Below are 25221 nucleotides of genomic sequence, written 5' to 3'. Positions count from 1 at the left end.
GTTGTCGTGTTAAAATGTGTGAATAACAAATAGATATTCAGAAAGATGGATAACTTGCTCACTGCTGCCTTTTCATCACGCCCATATCTATCCATGGTTTATGGAAATTATCTCTGCTGAAAAATGTCTTTGAAAATCTGATTGCTTGGCCAGAGTTGTATAATTCCTAATTATCCTGGCAGTTGATATAATAAAAAGAGTTCATCAATTGCTTGAAGGAAATTACTCTGAGACCGTTTCAACATCTGGAAAGACCGTCTTTTCCCACCGTCATGGTGAAATAATGCAAATGACGTTGCTGTGTGGCCTCAATGAATCAAAAATGCACAATCTGCAATCTTGAGGCGCACGTCTATTTTATGTGACATGCAAAGAATCTCATACAAATGATTCATCACAAACCAGTGGGTCATGCTGTTTCTATTCTCTTCCCAACAGAGATACAACTTTGTTCTTCTGTTATAACGCTCTCTGAAATCGAGATAAAAATCGAACCGCTCGAGCTATTTTTCCATTAAAGTGCGATGGAAAAATAAATCAAACATCTGTACAAACATAGAGCTGTCAGTGTTTTTCGTAACCACCGAGCTTTCTGGGCTACGACCACTATGTCCCCTTGTTAATGGACCGGTACACCTCTGCGAATAAGGCCGGTGCGTCTTTAAGACCACGGTGTTGCCTAATCTAAAAGGTGTGCCCGATGCAGCCTCAGCTATCCAGGTAATCTGGATATTACTGGATTCCAGCTGAGTGCACAGTTAACCTGATGAGTTAACCTTCCACCCCTCAAGAGAAGATGTCCTCTTTGTCCAGCTCTGGAGACGCAGGTCTAGAAATGTCAAAAAGTGGCTGCGGAGAGCCGGCACTCGATCTCCTCGCTTTGAGGAGTTGAAGTGCTTCTGTGAGTTGGGCCTCCAGACCGGACATTCGGACGTCCAGGCTCTTGAGATCGTCCTTCAGCTCCAGCTTGAGCTCCTGGAGCGACGCCTGAAGCGTCTGCTCCGGGATGGGGTAGAAGGGGTGCCTGGTCTCCGCCGGGGGCTGGACGGGACTGCGCTCCTGGGGCGTCATGCGGAATTCGCCCACTTTGTCCAGGCGCAGGTCACTTTTGGTGATGCCGCTGTCGCACGAGTCCGTCTTCTTGAGAGACGTCTGTGACTCGTGCGCCTTGGTCCGTTCAGGTAAAGTCTCCATGGATTCCGCTTTGGACACTTTGTTCCAGTTGTCGGCTTTGACCACGGACTCCTTGAAGAGGCCCCAGCCTTTGATCTTGACCGGTTCATTGGCGCGGCCTCCGATCAGAGAAACGGGTGCTGGTATCTGCAGCTTCGCCTTGTCTGAGGGAGCACAGTTGGGGGGTGTCGAAGATTTAGGCGTTGAAGAGGAGGGTGTTGCGGGGCTTTCCGTCACCGTGACAATGCTGGTAGTTGTGATGGCCGCTTTAGCTATCGGGATGTCCACGTACACGGGGCCCTTCTCGATATCATGATCATCTGGTTCTGGCTTTTCGGGCACCAGGCGGGCTTCCTTCTGCTGCCGAAAGCGCTGGAAGAGTTTCCGTACCGGGTGATCCGGGGGCAAGTTCAGAGGGGCTTCGTTTTTACGTCTCTGCCGCTCCTCTTCCTCTCGTTTCACGTCGCTGATCTTTCGGAAGACGATCTGCAAGAGAATATAAAGTTGTTATGACTAAAACACCATTATAACCAGTACACAAGCAAATGTAATTTGTATGGCGCTCCTCAAAATTGTAATCGTATGAAGTGAAGAAATAAAGGTATAAAACATGATCAACATAATTTCGATGAACAGGTGTATCCATTTTACTGAGCTTGTTTGAGGAAGACTGCCAATGTTTCAAAAATGTGTGTGCTTTGTAAATGTCACCTTTAATGAGGCAAGTCCCACGACACAGAGGGAAGGTTCACTTCATGCCTCTGGCTTCAGCGCATGAAGACACGTTACACCGTTAGCTGATCACACAGCTGCTAATGGACAACGGCATCCGAATTACTAATTTTAGCTTTGTAGTTTTCCTGCTGTACTTTGGATTTAATTTTTTTTTTTTCTTCTATATTTTTATGTTCTTGGGTCCTTTTAGTTTCTTTCTTTCGTTAGTATTCAACAACTACATCTTCTATGAGTCTTTAATGCTGAAGACATTGTTCATACTTTATCTTAGAAGATTTTTCTGTATCTTTTTAGAGTGTCACATGGTTTATGTAACTTATGAGAAATTGAGAAGTCCTAAAAGTACTTATGGATGAATCAAAACAACTCCTCCAACATCTCCATAACAACTAAGAAAATGAAATGAATACTGAGTGATATGGTTGAAAGCTCTAGAAAAAGCTAGTAAGTGGTCCTTGAGTTGGGATTGATTTGTCAGAATAATAGTTTCTTCATGTTTTTGCCAGAAATTGATTGAATTGTCAGTATCATTTTTTGATTTGATCCTTTTAAAGGAATAGTTTGCCATTTTTGGAAATAGGTTTATTCCCTTTCTCACAGAGGGTTAGACAAGATGGCAACCGCAACCTCTGAGATCACTAATAAATGTTTTATTTATTCCATACAAAAACCAGAGAACCACAACCACAAAATAGGGGAAGTCCCTGTTTTCAGCCTTTATGCTAAGCTAAGCTACCAGCTTGTAGCTTCATATGAGGCCAATACAATCGTTGATATTTGAGGGTTATATGCCACATTACATTGGCCAATGACCATTTTACATAAACACATAACATATATAAAGAATCAGATTATTTCGATTTGTTTTTATATATGAATTGAGACCAAGATACATACTAATCGGGACATTTACATCAATGTCTTGTCTCCTATACTATACATGGCCCTGGCGTATTTATTGCTCTAGCTCTACTTCTCATCCAACACTCTGCAAGAAAGCCTTTAAGCGTATTTCCCAAAATGTCAAACTATTTCTGTAACCAAGAGTACTGACGGAATAACTTATGTTTCAGTGTTATAGAAAAGCCAATTAAAGAATCCCCGTGTGAGGAAATGCATTGTCTGGCGAGAGGAAAAGAGGCTATCTGGCTACTGTTTTCATGACAAGATTCTAGTATTCGATCAAACTACTGTGTTTTTTTGATCGCTCCAAATTCGGACATTGCATCTAAATGTAGCATTTTTTAAATTTGATTTACTCTTTTCTCATTCCTGGGCATGATGCTGAAATGAAACAAACATACAAGCATCATTTTTGAAAAGGGGAAGACATTTTCTTCATAGAAAAATGAAGAAAAACAAAATGTTCACAACTTGCACCCATTTCCAAAGTCAAAAACACATCCTCACAAGCTCCATTTGAAGGCAGCGTTCGGCTCCTCATTCAATCCTTCTCTGGATTTCCCTAAAGTATATACAATCAGAAAGTATTGGACCCTGGTGAATTGTGAGTTTAAAGCAGCAGATGAGATTGCCTCTTCAAATGCAAGCAATTCAATCTTCCATGTACTCTCATGGGCAGCCTAACCTTACTTTGAAAGAGGTAATGATTGGTAGCCACACTTGAGATGTTGATCACAGCTGTTCATTTCTGAAGGAAGGATGTCGGAGGGGCTTTACATGTACATTGGCGGTTTGATGGAAATGTGTTTTTTGTATGCACTGAAGATTGTTTTTTCCGTTGTTCATGAGCTTGTGCCCCGGTAGATACTTCTATTTGCGTTATTATATATAGAAAATGTACGATTTCTAAAGGAATTGTATGTTTAATGTTCCTGGTTGCAGCCACATTTTGGGAGTTCTTGCCCAAAGTTAGATGATACCTCGTATTCAGTCAGATATGATGCCAGCTGACACCTTTCAAAATGCTATTAGGTGGATTTTAGCGCTTTCAGTCTTTGTGCTGAGCTACGCTAACCATCACCTGGCTGTAGCTTCATATTTAACTAAGAAACACAACAATGTTTATCAAGCTTCGTATCTAACGCTTAGCAGAAAACTGGACTGAGCGTATTTACCAAAATGGCAAACATTTCCAGCTGTAGAACTGTAGAAAGAAAATCTGTCACGGTACTCGCCCATACATAATGTATTACTATGTGACCTCTGGGAGGCCAAGTGCGGCAATTATAACTTTAACCAAGATAAAAACAAGATGTCCACTTAAAGTTTAAGCTCGTATTAAGAATAATGGTCTGATCAGAGGAAAAATAACAGATCAAAAGGAGCTGAAAATCCAATTAACTTAATAGTAGCCCCTTTCTAGCAATTTTTCTCGTCAGTCTAATGATCAAGAAAAATAGCAATACAAATATCTTCATTAATTGTTTTTCGTTCATAACACATATAGTGTATAAAACTTAAAGAGAACGACTCAGAATTCTCACAAGCTCAAAGCACACAGCTGGAAATGTGAGAATGTCTTCAGACATTGAAAGTGCAGCGTGAAGCCCAAATTTGAAAGAGAACTTCTCTATCTTGGTGCTATCTGAAGAGGCACTCACCCTTTTTCGCAGGTTATAAGTGAGCAGCAGATTCCTGGAGAAGTGGTTTGAAAATGCCGTGTAGAACTCCAGCACCTTCTGCAGGGCGTCTCGCTTGATGACGTGGAGGTCGCAGTAGGTCAGAGCTCGGACGTTGGCGCAGGCTTGAGCGAGAGTCACTTCTTTCCAGAAGACATCCCCAAACACGTCTCCCTTACCTGCAGAGAGGAAATAATTCATGCGTTAATTCACTATCACTTTCTAATGTTTTATAAATTAGTTGGAACACATGGCTTAAATAATGCCATATGTTATACATACTTTTTCGATGCTCTATGAATTAGTTTTATACCTTTTATTAGAACAAATTTGGGGTTGCCAGGTTGCGTTGGCAGTTCTTAAGGCATTCCTTTTTTTATTTTCAGAATTTTATATTTTCATCAAAAACATATTTGGATGTTGTTACATTTATATTAAAAAAACGGTTGAACCTGCATTTACAAACTGCTTGTCGTGTGTGTGAACTTCACTGTATTATGTTTTTTCAACAGGGAATTATCTTTAGCCAATCAAATGTCTCCTCTTCTTTCAGCCAATCACATGAGCGCGCCCCCACGAGGGTATGCTACGTCATGCACGGTGAAATGCTTCGGTGAAATGGTCCATATATCTGATTTATTCATCCAGATAAGGGTTGAAACAACCAAAAGTGGGGTGACAAGTCTGTGCAATCTGGACCAATTAGCAGCATTATCATCGACTAATTAATATTAATTGAGTAACAAGTAAGTAACAAAGCAAGTGTCATGCAGGAGGATGTTCTTTTTTTTACAACCTGGCAACCTAAAAGTTATGAGACAAGCCTTCCCCAGATGGGAACAGACTAACAAAGCAATAGCATTACTTATGAACTATTATGTAAGCTATTAATTATAGTGAAAAATTGCAAAACGTCTCTTTGATATTTGAAGAAAATGCAAGTATTTATAAGTGCGCAACATGCCGTCATTTGTGCAGCACAGTCGGAGCTGACTAAACCAGTGAGTCATGTGAGCACTATTTTAAGTTTGAGTTTAAGTAACGATGAACCATGAATGTTATGTTGTGTTATCAACATCTCAACCAACAGCTTCTCACAAGATGTGGCTGCAGAACATATTCAGGAATCCGATTACTTCTTTGAACCACAGGATGAAAAGCCGTCAACAATGCTGCATATTAAAAGAAAAATAAAGTTGCAAAAGCAATAATCAAAGTATCACCGTTTCCAGATGAGTTCAAATAATGAATACATGTCGAGCTCCTGTTTGTAGAGCGGTCGGCGGGACGAGAAGTCAAACAGCAGCGGTCTGAAGATTAATGGAGGGTCAGACTTGTTTGTGTACTTTACATGTTGTTTCAGATCTACAGCGCCATTAGGCTAATGAGAATCGGTTTCATAGTAGTCACTTGATCATGACTTCAGGCTCCATTACAGCCTCCAGCCGGGTCAATGGTATTAGCCCGACAGCATATTGATCGTTACAAAGAGAGACCGACGGCAGGTTATTGACGAGAAACGCCCACAACGGTGTCTCTGGGCCTGCCAGAGCATGCCATCCATTATTCACTCAGTCAATTATTTGGCAAATTAAAATGATGAAGTTGTTAAAAAAGCAAAGACTCTCCTGGGATTTAACCAGGCCACGAGTGGGCAAGAACAATGATTATTTCTTCTATATATTGATGAATAAAGATTTCGGCAATTGGTCTGGTTCTTTCCTTCTCAATATACATTATATGTGGGTTACAGTCCAGATTACTTCACAGAGGTCTCAGTTATACTCTAATCAGGTCTGGTATGCTCTCATTTTCAAACCCTTACTGAGGGGAGTCTGTGACAAACTGATTATTGTACAAATCCTGAGTTCATGACTCAGCAGACAATGATCCCCAAACATCGGTTTTCACTGCAGTCTGAGAAAAAGGAGGATTTCCAGTAACAGAAATATATTGTTACTAGGCAAAACCATGTTGTTAGAACAGTGCAGGCCAGTGTGACTGAAACATTTTTTTACACCGTCATTACTGCCATATTTCTGGGTCTCTAAGATAATACATTCTGACAGCAGGGAGATACTGTAGCAGCACATTTGCATCTCACATATTTGCTTCACTGTCACATTTTTTATTAAAGCTTAAGAAATGGAAAAAAAAAATCTGAAAACTTGAACAGATCTGGGACAGGTCCGTTGACAGTTGGGGGAATAGGAAGCCTTGACCGTCTTTCATTAAATAAATACAGGCGGTGAATTGCATTTTTAATTATGTCATAATGGCTCGGTGTAATTTGGTGAAAAGACATGCACCAGGAACGGCGAACTACGGACGGTGAACTCACCTAAAATGGCCACCACCTCGTCATCCTGAATGACCTCCAGGGATCCCGACACCACGAAACAGAGGCTGTCCACACTTTCCCCTGCGTGGTAGATCAGGTCGCCCGGGGCGCAGTGGATGGTCTGAAACTCCATGGCCAGCGCTCTCAGACACCCGTCGCTGGCCAGCCGGAAAGCCGGGTGCTCTTTGAACACCTTCCGGTTGAGATGAACGCAAATATCTGCTCTCATGTCCTTCGGACAAATCTGCAACACCTGGAGAGAAGAAGAAAAAAAAGTGGAGAAAAGATGATGATTTGTCTTCAGCTGATCACACTCCACGGTGTTATTGTCACATTAGGTGATCATAACTTTGATGTAAGTTGGCAGACTATCTTTCACAAGCTTTGACATATATATATATAATGTAAATATATATATATATATTTATCAAAGCTTGCACCCAGCTCTTGAACAGCTGACTCCGACTGAAGGCGCAAGTAGAAAATCCATGGCCCGCCACTGTTATATATATATATATGTTATACATATATATATATATATATATATATATATACATATATATATATATATATATATATATATATATATATATATATATATATATATATATATATATATGTATATATATATATATATATATATATTATAGTTGTATTGTTTATTATTTTTGGTTGTTCAAATCCAGTATCATAGTCAGTTCGTAGTTGTGTATGATTTGAAAGCTCATTAAACAAATGTACATGTATGTATTACATTTATTTCTGCAGTGTGTGTAAGTTAAAACAATGAATTAACAGTCACTAAAAGACTTTGGTGGGTTTCATTCAGAGCTTCTTTCTATTTCAGTAGGTTTGGGAAACACTTCACTGCGAGTCTAATCTATAATCTCATCTATTGGTTGGGACTGATTGTGTCGAGTGTGAATTATGCTTTCTGGTGGAGTTTCACATGTCCACCCACCTCTCTGCTGTGTGTCACTGAGTGGCAGCATGTTGTTGAAGTGCACCTAATCAACAGGATGCCAGGCCGTTGCAGGGCTCTGCCTTTAAAATAAATCTCTTTGAAGATGAATGTCAAGCAAAGAGGGATTATATGCCATTTTTAGACCCTTTAGGGTGGCCTGAAGCCAGACAAATAAATAATACATAGATGCAGTGCAAGCTTAACATAAATAAAGAGGACAGAATCCGTATCGCGGTTTGATTATGACAACAGATTTGCATTAAGTTATGTTTCTAAATTGAGGTAAAATAATAATAAAAAATATGTCAATGATTGGATTTTGGACAGGTGGATTTAAATGGAACGCAGCGATATGAATGCTGCTTTGCTTCGACTCAATCAGAGCGGCACCGGTTCAATTTATCTGCTGCCAGCTTTAAATGCCTAATTTCCACACACCGAAATCATTTCAGCATCATCTGAATTCGATAGGATGGCTGGTGATAACTGCTCCATAAACGGCGTACCACTGTCGGATTTTCATAATAGGCGGCAACATTTTGGCACAGAATAAGCTTGACAGATTTTACAAAAATGAAGAATGAAAAAAAATTGTTTTATGTAGTGTTAGGCAGCATCAACATCATATGTTTGTGTTTTGGTTCCCCAACAAACAGAAAAAACATTAAATTATATAATAATAATAATTGTATTCCTATAGTATTTATATCACACAAATTATGCTGCGATCGTACACATTTTTTAACAATATTGCAATTAACACGTTATGTCAAAATTGGTTTGAAATGCCAGGACAACGACCAGTAATCCCACGTTACAGGGCCTGTAAGCGGTCCGACGCACCTTTTCCGTGTCTATCCCCCGGGACATGGACCAGGTGGAGGCGATGTAGTCCATGACTCGTTCACTCAGGCCCTTCGGCACCTGGTAGAGCTTCAGGAAGTCCCGGACGCTGTTGATCATCTCGTGGTAACGATTGGTGTTGGCGTACATCTGCTGGAAGATGGTTGTCACATTACCAAAGATGGTGGCGTAAAGAAGAGCTGGGGAAACACAGAGAAGGGAGGAGTTTAATAAATCTGTGAAAATGTAAATAATCGTCCATTTATAGATGTGATAGCCACTGGTCTGGTCAAGACATGTGTTATGGATGCTTTATTATGTCAGTGTTGGAATAAATGTTAAATATTTAACTGCAAAGTGGTAATGCGTGTTCGATACCTTTTTTTTGCATTGAATCATGCTAGGATGTTTGCTGACATTTATTGGATGTCTCTACCAAAAAAAAAATCCACCAGCTGCCACTGATGCTTTCTATTTTAAGTATTCGTTTCACAAATCATCTTGTGGGTTTTGAAAGATCTATTCGGAGGCTTCTACGTAAATCCAGGGTCACGTCACACTCCAGTATAAAAAATTCCAAATCAGGATTCACAAGCTCAAACACATTTGAAAATCATAATTTGAAATGCCAAACATCTCAGATATCGTATGGGAGGACAAATACTTCAACAAACCTGATTTACATGGAGATGAAAATCTCAACATCATGTTTTATGGGGAAATATAAATCTCCAAAGTGTGGTTTATGAGCTTCAAAACACTGGTGGCATTAATATAAACTACATGATATATCAGACCAAATGATAGTTTTGTTTTATGTGGTGAACATTGTAATCAATCACGTGGGAAATTACCAATCACTACTCATCATTGCCTTCAAATATAATCCTCAAAACTCTTGCAAAATAGGTGTGTGTGTGTGTGTGTGTGTGTGTGTGTGTGTGTGTGTGTGTGTGTGTGTGTGTGTGTGTGTGTGTGTGTGTGTGTTAGCATCCATCCCAACACAGTTACAGCATACTAAATAAGGAAATTTTTTCTTGTGATAGAAGAATTAAAGAAAGAGTACTGCAGTGCATCTCTGAGGTGGTTGGGTGGTTGAACTGGTGCAACAGCTGGAGTGTGTGTTTGTGTGTGTGTGTGTGTGTGTGTGTGTCTGTGTGCGTGCGTGTGGATCAAAGCTATCAGATGTCTGCACTATGTGTGTAGTGTTCTCTTGGCAATGGAGCCCTAATTAGCCCTGCTAGAAGGGAAGGAGAGGAAACATATCAGCCACACATTTCAATTATCCGCAGACGATGACAGTAACCTGTGTGTGCGTTTGTGCATGTTTGTTTATTTCACAGCGCACAATCAAAGAAAAAATTGCACAGGGAATAATACTAATTAAAAAGTAGCCCAAAACTCCTCAAGGACAGCTTTCATCCTTTCATCACCATCGCTTACTTGCGCCGCCACGTTATCAAGACTAGTATGATACCACCTAAAACACAAATAATGCGCTATTATTTATTGCAGACCAATACGGGTTTTAAGGTAAGTACGGTCTGAGACAATTAAATCAGATGAATTTGGAGTGACCAAAAGTTTCGGGACGTTTCGCTTTTCCTCAAGCCTCGGCGCAGATGGCAACGCTCGCTCCTCTGATAAACAGAAAATGCTGCAACAAAGGAAACTCAATCTGTCCCCGTGGAGCGGCGCTTCATCTCGTCCCCAACATCGCTCTTTACTTGCTGACGTGCACAACTTCGTCGCAGCGTCGCTCGGCATCCAACAGCTGGCTTGTTTGAGGGTAGTTATGAGACAGTTGTCGGAAACTCAACCCCCGGGCCATCGGTTGCCATAGAAACAGGACATATGTATAGTGCCCCCGTTTCCCATGCCTCCCCCACCCCCACCCCCCAATCCCTCGTCACACTGTGATCTTCTACTGCCAGCACCGATCCAGTGCTGGTGGTAAAAATAGAACAGTATCAGAGCATCCATATTTCATAGAGAACAGCCATGGACTACAGTAGATTGCATCTACAACTGAATCAGCCTGAGGCTGTCTGTTTTTTTTTTATATTTAGATTCGTATCTCACAATAAAAAAAAGTCTGCAGATGAGTTTTTTTTCCTGCCAGTTCCCCCGACAGTGTATCTATAAACCTGATCCTCCAAAAGGTAGAAATAGAGAGAAGCGGGGTCGGGGGAGAATCATCCTCTGGTCTCAGGGTTGATATTTTGGCTGAAAGAGAGGTGAGGAGTGATTGCCGAGGGATCGGAGGGAGCTCTGTGCAAAATTGATCCGGCGGTCCGTTATTGCTTCGAGGTGTCGCTCTCTTCGTGCAGTCACACATAAATGCACCGCACGCTGTATTATTATGAGCCACACAAGGAGAAGATTCCTCATAAATGTTTAATTTTGAGATGTGGAAAGAAGGACAAGCTGTGAGAAAGTGCCTCCTTCCGAGCAGATGAGAGGTTTTATTAGTTGGTGGAGGAAGGTTTCTGCATTGTTATTGATGTCTACAGCAAAACTGGCTCATTATGTCTGCTTGTAAACCACAATAGGTGACATAAATTGGTCATAATGGAAATGTCATTTTCGCAAATATGTTCAGATATTAATGTAAATGATGGCTGTTTTTGTCCAGATGTATGACTCACGTGTTTTACCAAAACACATACAGACTTACAAATGAACAGCAAGCAACAGAATGTGATGAAACAAAAAAAAATGCTCCACTAAACTCCAGCCTCTGAGGAGCACCTGTCTTATTCACTGTTTCTGCTGCTTTTCAGACAGGAAACTTGCGAAGCAAATGCATCACGCTCCAGAAAAGCTGAATAATTCAGAACAACATCACACACAAGACTGAGGTAATGAGTCTAATGAAGGCAGGAATAACAGAGCTCCTGCCGTACTGTGCGTGTCACAGTAATAAAGTGGACAGACTGGAGTTGACAGCAGTGTTGACGAGACTGAAAAATAAACTGGAGGAAGCTACAGCTCGTTTTATATAAACAATTCATTGCAGCTTTTATTAATTCTACATTGTTTAAACGTCCCATACATTGCTATACTGTCTCTGTTTATTCAGTTATTTATCACATCAGTTTTACCATCTATGTTAATCTATAGTTACTCAGTATTTCCTCTAGAAGCTGTTGTGTAAAACTGGTCACAACAGTGGTGCAGAAGCCTGTTGTGTGCAATCACATCTCTGATTCTATCAGTGATTGAAGTAAACCATGTGTCGTGCTCACGGACAACTTAGAATATCAGAGCTTTGAAGGATTGAGAATGGAAACGCCATCTTCCTGTTGAAGACCCATAGAAATACCTGCACCAATGGAAAATAGCGACATGAAATAGCCTCAAACTGGGCTTGAAAAAGGGTTTTCAGTGGGACTTTTTGTTCAAGGAATATACTGTACAGTAGGTAGCAGGCAGTGAAAGTCAACAAAGGCCTATGATAATGGACATCAAAGGAAAAACTGCCGTCCGTAGTTCTGGCACTGAACTACTTTCAACCCGAGCAGCATATGCTGGGTTACAGTAGAGTTAGAATTATTGTTCAGCTAATCATCTGTAAAGTTATATTTTCTGAACATCGATGGCTCCATTCATAATTCATTTATTCACCTACCTACGTATGTGGACTGTGGCTTTAGAGAGCATATTTAACTTCTCATGTTTCATGTATCTGCTCCATTGGATGAAAGATAAAACGCCTCCACTCACATCCAATCATCATCATGGCCACTGCAAAGATTTTCTCTCCATCTGTGGTCGGGGCGATGTTTCCGAAGCCGATGCTCGTCAGGCTGGTCATGGTGAAGTACAGCGAGGTGATGTAGACCGAGTCTTTGTTGGGCCCGCCGTCCCACTTCCCCGTACCGCTGGCGTTGAAGCGGTACGGCGTGCCCAACGTCTCGGCCAGGATGTAGAGCCAGCTGTCCATGCGCACAAAGTTGGTTTCTTCATCGATAACCTCGTAATCACCGATGCTGAACCTGGAGCGCGGAGAGGGAGAAATAGTCAGGCCGCACATAATCACATCACTGTTAATGGGGTGGATTTATCAAAAAGAATTGCAGCGAGGAACTGCAAATGTGTGGTACAATTCAAATTAAACAATACAGGAGCTTTTTCTAATGGCGTCTGAGGTTTGCTGCTTTTATTCAAGTTTGATTATACCGATAAACAATGTTTATGATATTGGCCAAAGCCTCTTGTGGGATACCCGCTTGTGAACCAAAAGAATAAACAAACATGAAATATTGCATATTAACATTGTTTAAAGTCCTGTAGACAAACACAGTGTTGTGGTTATGAATGTATTACTTGAATGATGTCTTGTAATCCTGATTCACAAGGTAAGGGTCAAGTGTCTGTCGGGACGTGAATACGTGTGCAAGGGGTTCTTTTGCGTCCTTGGAAGTGCATCACAATACATAAAACCTCATAAAAGTCATAATACGAGACATTTTCTTTGTTTTTATGTAAGCAGGACATTAACTTGATATTATGGTATCTGTGCGTGTGTGTTCTCATGAATATAATAGATCAATACATGATGGAAACTCAATGTTTCCACCTCTACGTGCCCCCTGTAGAGGAGAATATCTGATTAGACTTTAGAGGCCTGCCCGCCATAAATTTACATATTAATGAGAAAATATAATTCTCTTGAAACCACTACTACTCTTTCAGGCTTTAAAGGTCCTAAAAATGTAATTTTGATGAGTGGAAACAAGCGTGTTGGCTAAAAATAACTTATAATTAATGCATTCATTATGTTAATCAATGGATCCATTAGATTAACTGGCTCCGCTATTAGTTAATCACAGTGAAGGCAGTCTATCAGAATGTGTTATGTAATTCATGTGGTGGGAAGTAACTACGTCCATTTACTCAAGTACTGTACTTACGTTATATTTTGAGGTACTTGCATTTTCTGCTACTTTATACTTCTTTACTGCTATATTTCAGAGGCAAATATTGTACTTTATTTAATCCTTTGTGGAATGAGATTAATCAACAAATACATTATGAGGTATTATAAGTATTGTATTTATTATAGGTTAAAAATATGAAACCTTGTTGATATTTGGGGTATAATCATAAGCTACCCCTTTATTATTACACCACTTATTATATACATTTAAAGTGATGTGACTGCATCATTTATCATAATTCCATAAAAAACATTATTCTAGAATGGGGCATTCTTTATAATGAGTACTTTTACTTTTGGTACTTTAAGTACTTTTAAAGCTATCCTCTTCCTGTTTCGGCTGCGCAATGGTTGACACACTTCCTCTGTTAAAAATCGAGTCTTAATTTTTCCGGGGGCGGACACAGAATTGCAAAGTGAAAACAAGGCTCATGGAGAACAAATCTAAACACAGATTATTGCTTTATTCTTCAGCCATTACAGTGTGCCATCAACATTTACTTCATAGTTTTAAGTTAAAGCAAAAACATGTCTATTGCCACCAATGAAGAAATGTCTTGAACATACCAAATGCATGCCAACCAGTGGGCGGCCAGTCCGAAAACACACACCAGCAGGACAAGTACAGCCGCCCCGTACTCAATGTAGTGATCCAGTTTACGGGCAACCCGACCCAGACGGAGAAGCCGGACCACCTTAAGCGAGCTGAACAGACTGCTGATCCCCTGAAATAGGAGTGAAAGAAGAGAGACACAAAGTGAGGAAGACATCAGAAACGATATTTATTCAAGACAAAAAGTATAATTTATATATTTATTGAAAAAGTAAAAAAATTGGAATTTAAATTGAATGTTACCAAACACCTGAAATGATATTACTACCAAGATGATGCTGATCTGATACATGGCAACACTTAAAGTCCCCGTTATTGAGCATTTATACGCACTATATTAAGTTAATAAACTGTTTATTACACCCTATTATGTAGTTGTATGTAGCTATGGTGACATGTATAAGTGTGTACCAATGTGCAGTGTTTGTCAATATATATATATATAAAACCTCAGTTGAATATCACACAAACGATCTGCCTTAATCTGCTTTCACTTTAACCTTTGTATTCATCATATACAAGTATCAATGAAACTGTGAACATTAAATATGATTAAGTTATGTACCTCAGTGTTTGCTCAAGGTCTTACTTCCACATCAGATATTGAACCAAAAACACATTACATCAGAACACTTTAAAGCATTTTAAGGAATCAATATAAAGTGTATGAGCCGGCAGCAAATGTGATATGAAGAAGAAAACACAAACAAGACGGGGGGAAAAACACAAGCTTCACAGAGTAAGCATATGCTGACTTGATTTTAAAAACATTCCCGTACAATGTGATGACATTTTACAACTTCTAGCCGTTACATAACCAGCAGCTAAATATACTCAGCTTAACTGTATATATTGAAACACCCACTCAAACAGACAATTGCAGTCCCATCAGTTTGCTGCTGGTACTGTGTGTGCGTGTGTGTGTGTGTGTGTGTGTGTGTGTGTGTGTGTGTGTGTGTGTGTGCGTGCGTGTGCGTGTGCGTGTGTGTGTGTGTGTGTGTGTGTGTGCGCGTGCACTGGCAGGGTTATTGATTTGCTAATGTGCTGTGGTCTGCAATGCGAGTACAACTGCAGCGCTGGCTGTCACTTGATCTGATCTAGCTGCCTGCCAGACACCTCGGCTTCCCTCAAATCACTTTACAGACCTGAGCTCCAACAGAATTCGATAATCAGTGCAATCGTGTTTTTGAGTTCTGCTGCAAACTCTGCAAACACAAGTTGGGAGAAAAGAAAAATCCCTGTACTTAAAATGTGAAGCGAAAGCTGCGCGCGAGTGTAAACAAAGCTGTAGATTAGCTCAGGTTAGTAAAAAGGACTAAAACACATCCATCAACAACTATAAAGCTCACAAATTCAAACAACGTATCTTCTGTGTTTAATCAATACACAAACTGACATGAAGTGAAACATTTGTGGTTTTACAGGAAGTTAGGCTACATGCTAGCTGCTTCCTCCCGCTAACAGTCGTTAAATGGAGCAAACCGGGCCAGAATCAAACGGGCGATGTTATTCGCCTTCCTGCTGAGACTGTTAAAGAAAAGAGTTCATTAAAGGTTTGATAAGATCAACACCACAATCGTCTCTGTGTGTTGGAGCCATGGCCATGAGACGGTTAGCTTAGCCTAGCATAAAGACTGCAGGAGGCAAAATACACGCACCTCAAAATCTCACTAATTAACACAATATATTGTAATTGTTTAATTTTCCCCCATGCTACTGCCTACATTATGTATTGCTAAAGTAAACTAATCAACCCCTGGGTCACACAGATTTCACACCGGCTTCCAAAAAGTGCCATTTTCATCTCACTTTTGACAAGAAGGAAAATATTTCCCCAAATGGTGACATATTCCTGTATAAGACATAAACAAAAAAGTTGTTTAATTGCCAATTACAACTCACCATTACTTGTTTTGTCTAATTTAATGTATCATGCAGAAGGAGGCGGCATCTCCCACAAGCATTTCCCCATATTTATAGTTGAATGCCTTCTTTTGAAAGACTTAATTGTCCTATTCGATAATATTTAAAGATAATGAATAATGAACTCCTCAAAGTTCACAGAAAACAACCTTTTATCTGGTAAAATGATTCTCCGTCATGATAAATTGTGAATTGTGAACTTGGTGGCAACTCTTTTATGTTTCCCAAGCTAACGTGTTAACAATGTTAAATATTAAATCATAATGAAATGCCGTACATTAAAGCTTCTGACACCTGACTTGGTAAAGATGCTAAATAGGAAATTCGAGAAAAGATGCCGTTAAAAGCAGCTAAAAGAAAGAGGTGGTATAATGCAAAGCACGCCATTTTCAAGACTCATGCTATTAAAGCATATTTTCCATGCCAGGATGACTTTAATCTCATTGCTGCAGTCAATTTGTCACAAATGACATGTTTGTTACTGCCGACGTGAGGACTGAATCGGCTCTCATGCAGCTTTAATGACGCTGCTGTCCATTTCCAAATTGTACTGTAGAACATAATCTGATGGATGTTATCTCCTGGCACTGAAAAGCTTTAGCAAGAAAAAAAAAAAACACAAATCTTTACTTGTTTCCTGTGACATTTATGCCATGCATTGATGCTTCTGCTGTCGTCCTCTCATTGAGCACCACAGCTGAAATGTTGGTGCGAAAAAAAAAACGCCACAGGAAACGTTGAGTGTGTGAGTGACTTGCCTGTTCATCAAGTGTGCGTGTGTGTGTGTCTCCACAAAAAAAATAAAACACAAAAACTGTAATATCATCATATTCTAATCAAACTGAAGCCTACTTGAGTGACAGCTTGGTGGTTCCAATTCTTCCCATCACGTCCCATGCATGAATACAGGCAGAAGAGGGAGGGGAGAAGGCCATGCAAAAAGAACAGATGAAAAAGAAGAAACACAAAAACGAAGCACAAGTAAGAGAGAAGACACTTGATCAGTAGTAAGCGATGAATAAACATATGACAAAATCAATACTCAACAAAGGCTTCAAATTATAAGGAAACATAAAACCGTCTGTGTTTGTAAAGCATGTGCAGTATGAGCAAAAGCATGCACCATTAACGTTTTGCAGCAACATTAGGTGGTTTCATTGGCTTCTGTTTCGGGTTATCAGTCATCAGAAACTGAAATGACACGATGTCGATGTTTCAGTGAGTCTCTGGGTAACGTACGCCACTTTAAGATTGCCAAGAACAACTTTGACAGCCACTTCTTGTTAACGATCTTACCCTTCCTATTTGGCAACCTGTGGGGTGGAAAACCCGCCATCAAACTTACTCATGTCAGTCGTTAAGATCTGGAGCAGCAGCAAGATGTTTCGGCCCCTGCTTTAATAACACAGGCGGTTGTTTACCCGCCCTCATTTACCCTTGCCATGGATTGCCTCAAAGCAATTTGAAGCAAATTGGAGTCACTGAGTTGTTGCAGAGACACAGTGGAAGATGATCCTGGAAGTGGATGGTCATCTTTCATGTTGCTTTACAACTAATGGGTCCATACTGTTGTCAGAGGCTAAATGTACACTTGAACCTCACAGAAAGGAATGCAACTAAAAATCAGTTTCACTTTGGTGGATTTTCTTTTCAATTAGTCTCAATTTTATACAATTTCAGAAAATAGTGAAAAAGTGAGACATCGAAAAAAGTCAAAAATCCCCAACTACTCAATTTAGAATTACATAAAACTGAGAAAAGGTTTTGTGTCACGTCTATGCAGCTAAAGCCTCATATTGCTTAATCTTCTGTGCCATACCCTCCAAAAACCCATTTCAGAGCCACACTGTTGGACATGAAAGGTGACATGTTATTCCATTATAATTATAATGACCATATCTTTACTCTGAAACAATGCCATGGCTGCGCTGTCATCTTCTGACTGGTAGCTCCTTCTCCAGCAGACACATGCTCAGAGACGAGCTTTGCTGTGTTTTGTACAAGGCTGAGTCTCGAGCTACTGGTTCTAACACGTGCGCAGTGAAACTGGAGCTGTTATTTTGGAGAGTTATTGCAGACGGGGCTGGAAATAAAGAGGTGTTGTCCAATCAGGTGCTCTCTGGGTGACCTCGATTGGATGGCTGACGATATAAAATAAGACGTTTCAAATAGAAAGCTTTCGTTTAAGGTCTTTTATTAAAGATCTTTTCAATAATTGCAGAATTGTAATTATCACCAATAAAGTAGGCTACTATGACACCCTCCCTGCTGACGCCTCAGTGAAACAAATCAAACACCCTTAATGATACGATTGTGGCAGCTACTGAGCCTACTGTTTACAGAATACACTATTCAGGTCATCCTTTTATCTGTCAGTTCTCTACATTTACCTTGTTCTGTCTGTGCAATGCATGAAGGTAGTTAGCACCACAGTTTGTACACAGCCCTTTATGTTGCATGGTGAGATATTTTCAAGTGCTGAAAACAAATATTATTATTATAGATTTATCTGCCGATTATTTTTTTGGCTTTAACCTGTGGAGTTGTTTTTATTGTATTCTTTTTGCTATGGAAGAGCATTAAAGTGGAATAGCAATATTTTCACCTTATCCCACTAATCTGCAGGTAGCATAACACACCAAGATATGCAATAATGATTCTGCAAACAGGTAAACATAGATGTAAAAAATACAGTTTAAGAAAATCTTTGCAAATGCTTTACGAGGGAAATGCTTTTCAACTTAAGGGTTTCTTTAACATCAAGGATCCTCACAACCCATAGTCCAAAACACAAATATATTCCATTTCCTATCAAAGACACCAGCAAACCAGCAGAATGGTGTCTCCCAAGAGTGTGGCTCTTTTTAATAGTTGTTGTCTAACAAACACGAGTAATACAGACAATACTTGTTATCAAAATGTATTCATTTTATTTGACAATACTAAAAAGACCACAGCAGCCTTTTCTTTTAAATCACAAAAGGTTGTAGTTCTCCCTTCCTGTAGTTTACCCCCAACTGCTTCTGCTCCAGCCACTGAAACGTTGAAAGACTCGAAAGGGGACAAAATGCTGGACCTGCAAATACAACTTTGTGCTCGCAGCCTCTCAACAAGCCGTTTTCTTTTGTAAAGCAGTACCGAAGCGTTTCATACTACCTCGCACTGTGTGTGCCAGCCGACAGCGCCTGAGAGCCGACATACACTGTGCTGCTCGCTGTGACGCAACACGTCGTTTAATGCTTTCACAGCCGTTTACAGTCGCAATAACACACACACACACACACACACACACACACACACATCATGAGACGTGACACGTTTAAGCGCAGGCACACACAAACACACACGATGATGCATTATTAGAATAAAAACCAGCAAGTGCAGAACCTCGAGGCTCCATTTAATCCATGTGTGTGTGAACATTTGGAGCCGATTCAGAAGCTGTGGTTGCACCATAAAACATATTTTATATCAGTTGCAGCTAGAGATATAACTCACGCGTCAGCTGGATTCATTGTAAATAGGTTTTATCTGCATGTAAGCATTCTGTAAAGTTATTTCCACCCCCCCTCAATGAAACAAATGCAGACAAGCAAAGTGATGTCATAACTGGTCAACAAATAAACAACCGGTTCTTTTTTCTCTGGTGTACAACAAAACTGAGACTTTCCGTAAATCTTCAAACACCGCTATACAATCTAATTTATTCACATAATAATGATAATTCATCCAGTTAAAAGTGAACGACTCAAAATGCTGGTTTGGTAAAACAACACGCCTTAATCACAGCACAGGATTCAGCCCTTTTGTCAGCTGTCATTAGGTGTTAATGGTCTCAGGGCATCAGTGACACAGCAGAGCTCTGAAGAGTGCATCAGTTTAATAATGTAACACTCCTTCCCCAATTAAAATGTGCCAATTATCTCAAGATGCTGCGATAGCTCTCCAGCCAACACTCCTCATTACGGTCAAACATTTATGAATTCACAAACAAGCATATTATTATGTTGCTCATTCCAGCTTCGGCTTTTCACCGTCACTATATACAAAACAACAACCTGTGAACGGGATCTGATTGTCACCGTCATGTACAGATTATATAACCTAATAACCTGTCAAGCACCTTAGAGATGATCACCTCTTGGATTTTGGCCACTGTCCCAATGTAATGGCCAAAAGCTGCGCAGACAGAGCACGAATACAACTTTTCAAATTTAGCTTGTACGGACCCAGGAGTAGAAGCAAAATGCTGACCCTGGATTCTTTGAAGGTGGCAAGGCATTACACATCGCACTTTTAAGTCAATTAAAAGGTCAAAAACTGAAAAAGAAATCCATTAACAATTTCACAGAGCTCAAATTGTCATAATCTGATTTACCAAATTGCTTGTTTTGTCTGACCAGTTGTCCAAAACCCAAAGATATTAAATTACAATGATATATATCCCAAAGAAAAATGAAAAAAATTCAAAAAATTAAAAAAATTTGAGAAGCTGGTTGCGTAGAAGTTTTGATCAGTATCATTAATTGATTATCAAACAATTTGCTTAAAATGTCCCAAACCAAGAGAGACCAACAAGAGTCCAAAACCCCAAAGTATTTGTTTACAATCACCTCAGACAAAGGAAATAGCAGACCACCGCACTCACCTCATCTACATTCTCGAAGGCGTTGATGACGTCGTACGGCAGGCAGGACAGCAGGTCGATAACAAACCAGGTCTTCAGGTAGTTCATCCGGATGAGCTTGGGGTCCGAGATGACCTCGCCGGCGGGTCCCACGAACGTGGTGTGGAAGTTTAAAACGATGTCCACCAGGAAGATGACGTCCACGATGCTGTCCACCACCAGCCACGTCACGTTGTTCTGCTTCGTCTTGAAGGAGACGTTGTAGGGCACCATGATGGCGGTGTAGAAGGTGAGGATGAGGATGACCCAGTCCCACGTGGTCTTGAAGAGGCAGTAGTGCAGGATGATGTGGGGAGGGGTTTTGGGGGTTTCCTGTTTGTACTGAGGTAGGATATCTGAGCCGAGCTGCAGTACCTAACAAAAAGAGCCAGTCAGCTAAACCCAGAAACCCAGATAGATGAATAAATAAACACAGCAGGAGGCCAGACAATACTGAAACGATGCCGTCCTGACTGTGAGTATAGACCACCTGCTCTTAAGAGGAACGGCGCACTCTAAGAACTTGACCTGATCTAAAAGATCCCTCTGTTCCTCTGTCCAGAGTTTGTGCTTATATCTACTGAATCAAATCAGAAATAACAATCAGATGTATTCCTTCGTACCTCAGCTAAGCGGGAGTGCTTGTGGACATTCTCTCCTTTGTGAACTGTGGGCTGCAGCTGCTGTAAGACTCCTCTGCTGCTCGTTAGAGCTCGAGTCAGTCGGGCAAACTTCCCCCAGCCTGAGGATTGCAAACAGATAAATATGCACAATCTTCAACATGATGCTTTTCAAGATGCTTTCTGGTAAATGTTTTTTGCATTCATACAGCGCCTTTTTTTAGTCTTCAAAGCTGCACATTAGGCATCAACATTCACCTATTAAAACACACATTCATACACTGGTGGTAAAGGCTGCCATGCAAGGTGCCACCTGCTTATCAGGATCTATACTAATCATTGACACACACACACACACACAGAGACACGTGCGCGCGCCATTGGCACGGCCTTCAGGAGCAATGTGGGGTTCAGTATCTTGCCCAAGGACACTTCGACATGCTGACTGGAGGAGACGGGGATCGAACAGCCAATCTTCCGCTGAGTGAATGAGCCACTCTACCTCAGAGACCCGATACTGTATATTTTCTGGGGCTACGGCACGTTTTCAGAGTTTGTGGGAGGGTCTGAAAAAAACTGTGAATACAGATTTCCAAAAAAGCATACTTAACATTTTAACTAATTACTTTATTCATGTAAATGTTTTGTAGAGCAGTATTGAGCCATTAAAAACATGTTTTGCGGCGCTTGTTGTGAGAAATCTAATTTATATTCTACTCCATAACCTTTTCTGCATTTTTATCTCACTCTAAAATTTCTGGTGGAGTCAGGAACTTTTAATGTTGACTACAGATCCATAAAGAAAAACAATTGTTAACGAACCACCCAATTAAAAGAACCCTCAACCAATTAAACATTTCATTGCTGTAATATTGTTATTGTCATTTAAAAAAAGAAAGTATCAAAATCAATGCAGCAGGACCAGAGATGTCATCTTTTCGTTCCAAACACATGTTTTTTTTTTTAGGGCATTTCAAAGCAGTTTCCTCTTCAACTCTACTGAGCTTTATAGCATCTATTCTATCAGCTGAGGTTTTTGTTTTCTGGGCCGCAGCTTTTGTGTTTTACTTCACTCTCACTGCTCTCATCGTTCTTGGCTGCAGCGGGCAGCTGTTTTTTTTCCCGTAAAAACAAATCCGTTAAAAAAAAAGGTGCATGCTATCGACTGAGCATCAAAGTTAGTGACTACCCAGATTTCCACACAGTGGGATGGTGGAATCTAAAAACAGAACTGAAAGGAGAGTGAATGTTAGACTTACATTTGCTTCATCTCAGCTGGATGCGTTTAAAAAAGGAAACTATTTGCTAAAAGGTTCACCATAAAAGATGATAGTACCGTATGTCAATGTTCTGGATACAGCTTGTGTCTGTGGCCCAAAACAAATCTGTTATTGTAGGTTTAAAATACTTGGTTGAGGTTAAAAAGAGACTGTGGGTATGAGTAAACAGGGAGGACAATCCTAACCTGTAGCTTACTGCATTTATTCTTTTTTATCTTTGTTGAATTCTTTGCCTTCGGTCCTTCTCTCCTACTAAGGCAGCACAAATCAATGCTGCTTATCGATTGATTGTGAGAAAGAGGGCTAACGCTAAAGCTGTACTAGAGCAACATGCTCGACATCGGAGCGCTACCTGTTGAGGCGCGACAACAATCTCCATTTCATGATAATTCCCCATCCTGTTTTCGTCACTGGTGCTTGTTCAGAGTTGCACTGAATCCGGTTCTATTTTGGCTCGTCTTCAGCAGTTGTGCAGTCCAATGAATCATCTGTTGTGTTGTGTGCCGATAAACATCATGATGGGTGTTTGACTGAGTGGGCGTTTGCCAGAGCAGATGCACAATGCACAGGGTCGGATGGGGATCGCTGGCAGACTAACGTTACCTCCGCCTCTCTCTCTCTTTATAATCTCTGAGTTTTAGACTGCCACGCAATGCGCAAAAACATTTTTTAAAGAATGAACTTTCATCAGCGGCGTCATAAATGACATCCTAGTTGAACCAATTGAATTTCTAGACACTAACCTTTGGTGGAATCGTCTTCGATGGGCTGTTTAAAGGCTGTGATGTCACTGAACGTGCAAAGAAACAGGACCACTTTCTCTTGCTCGTTTCGAATGGGAGCAATCTTCACAAAGAACCAAACAGGCGTCCCTGAAAGTGTAAAAAAAGAACAACACACTCATATTTAGCTGCTGCATCATCTGCTTATTTTTAGAGGAAATGACAACGAGTGCACATAGAGCAGAAATCTTGATTGCGTGGTGTAAACTGAGATGTTCTGGACTTGTTTTCCTGTAATACCTGCAAGCAGAGGGAAGGTATACCTGCTAGTGGAAACACAAATCTGTTTCGGGGGAAGGTTTCTGTGGTCTGTCTCTGAAATAATTAGCACATTTCTACAGAGGTAGAAATGTTCTTGTCTGCCTTTGAACTCGACTGTATGTTACAGGATCTGTGAATACATTTGCATGACAAGAGAGGGGAAACAAATGATACCCTTTTCCTCACATGACTCGCTACTTACGGTTTTTCTTATACATCAGTATTTCAAACGAGTTCATCTCATAATTCTCGAATGTTAGTCGCACTTTTTCCGTTGTGTCCTTGTCCGTGAGCTCCCCGTACATGAAGCTGGAAAACACAAGGGGAGAAAACATTGAGTATTTAATAGGCAGAGGCTCATTGGACGAGCGAGCTCAGTTCTTGACCTATTGAGATGAGGAAGGCTTTGAACGTGTGATCATCCCAATGTGTTGGTTGCTAAGTATTTGTTGGTTTTTTTTTGGATTGCTATTTAGAAACCTCTAGGTACGTACACTGCAAAATCAAGCTGGATCAAATATAACTTAGAAATAGATTAAAACTCATTGAAATGTATCCTGAAAGCATTAAAAAAAGATGAATGCAACCCACTGTCTAATTGGCCAAATGCAAAGCACCTCTCAAAAGCAAATTAAACCTGCAGATGGGTCAAGCAACCATGGGCACATTAAACAGCGCTGCAGAGACATTCATCTCACCTTCCTTGTTACTGCCACACTCAGTAGCAGCTTGTTCCAGCAAGATCTAAATATAACTCTGAGTTTGTTATGAAATAAAAAAAGGAAGGCTAAATTTAATGAGACTACATCCTGACGCTGCAGAGACTTTTTCAGACCAGTGCTTGATGTAACACCACGGATGAATGTCCTCTCTTTCTTCTTCTCTCATCCTCCGAGACAGGAGAAATGTGACTTGCTTCAAAGAAAAACAATTCCTCAACCGACTCTGGTCATGCGTGAGAAAATTCCCACAGGTTTGTCGCTGTATGTTTACAGGATCCAGTATCGAACAAAACAACATATACATAATTGAGGAGACACAGAACACAGTAAGAGAAGCTGAGATGGAAATAGCATCTTTGATCCGCACACATCTGTAGCAAAAGAAGCTCCGATATTAGACGTAAACACTCATGGGGAGATGAGCATACATGTTATGTTTGAGTCATCCTCAAAAACATCAGACATCCACACTCTGTGAATGTTTTATGGCCTCATTATCAGGCTTTATGAGATGTTAGACCAAATGTTTTTAAAGACATAAGAGGTATGAATATTAATGATGTTAAGTATGATGATACTTATCATGTACCCACATTTTAGTACGGTACAAATCAATAATGAACCTTTATATGAAAGGAAACAAGTGTTTTCTAATACAGAGAAGTCCAATATGATGTTGGGAATGTGCATGATTTATAGTGAAGAGTTATGACTCATGTAAAACTAGAGTTACCGTCTCAAGTTTCAGTTTACATCCACGTCTGTCCTAAATGT

General features: G+C 40.3%; 1 protein-coding gene across 2 annotated transcripts in view; it reads right to left on the bottom strand.

Annotated features, from left to right (window-relative positions):
• Positions 1–786: 786 nt before the first annotated feature.
• Positions 787–25221, bottom strand: part of kcnh1a (potassium voltage-gated channel, subfamily H (eag-related), member 1a) — a gene marked incomplete at both ends in the record, with an annotated part of 32849 nt that continues 8414 nt past the window's right edge. The window contains 11 exons of one of the 2 annotated variants that reach the window (XM_079230207.1): positions 787–1659; positions 4473–4669; positions 6832–7084; positions 8639–8838; positions 12365–12636; positions 14148–14305; positions 16969–16995; positions 20765–21157; positions 21406–21524; positions 23426–23554; positions 23928–24034. In XM_079230207.1, coding sequence (XP_079086333.1) covers positions 787–1659; positions 4473–4669; positions 6832–7084; positions 8639–8838; positions 12365–12636; positions 14148–14305; positions 16969–16995; positions 20765–21157; positions 21406–21524; positions 23426–23554; positions 23928–24034 — 2728 coding nt within the window. The remainder of the gene's footprint in view (positions 1660–4472; positions 4670–6831; positions 7085–8638; positions 8839–12364; positions 12637–14147; positions 14306–16968; positions 16996–20764; positions 21158–21405; positions 21525–23425; positions 23555–23927; positions 24035–25221) is intronic. The other variant, XM_079230208.1, reaches the window with a different exon arrangement.

The sequence above is a fragment of the Taurulus bubalis genome (assembly GCF_910589615.1).
Source record: "Taurulus bubalis genome assembly, chromosome: 14".
In the NCBI taxonomy this organism is placed as follows: Eukaryota; Metazoa; Chordata; class Actinopteri; order Perciformes; family Cottidae; genus Taurulus; species Taurulus bubalis.
This window is presented reverse-complemented; position numbering and strand designations above follow the sequence as displayed.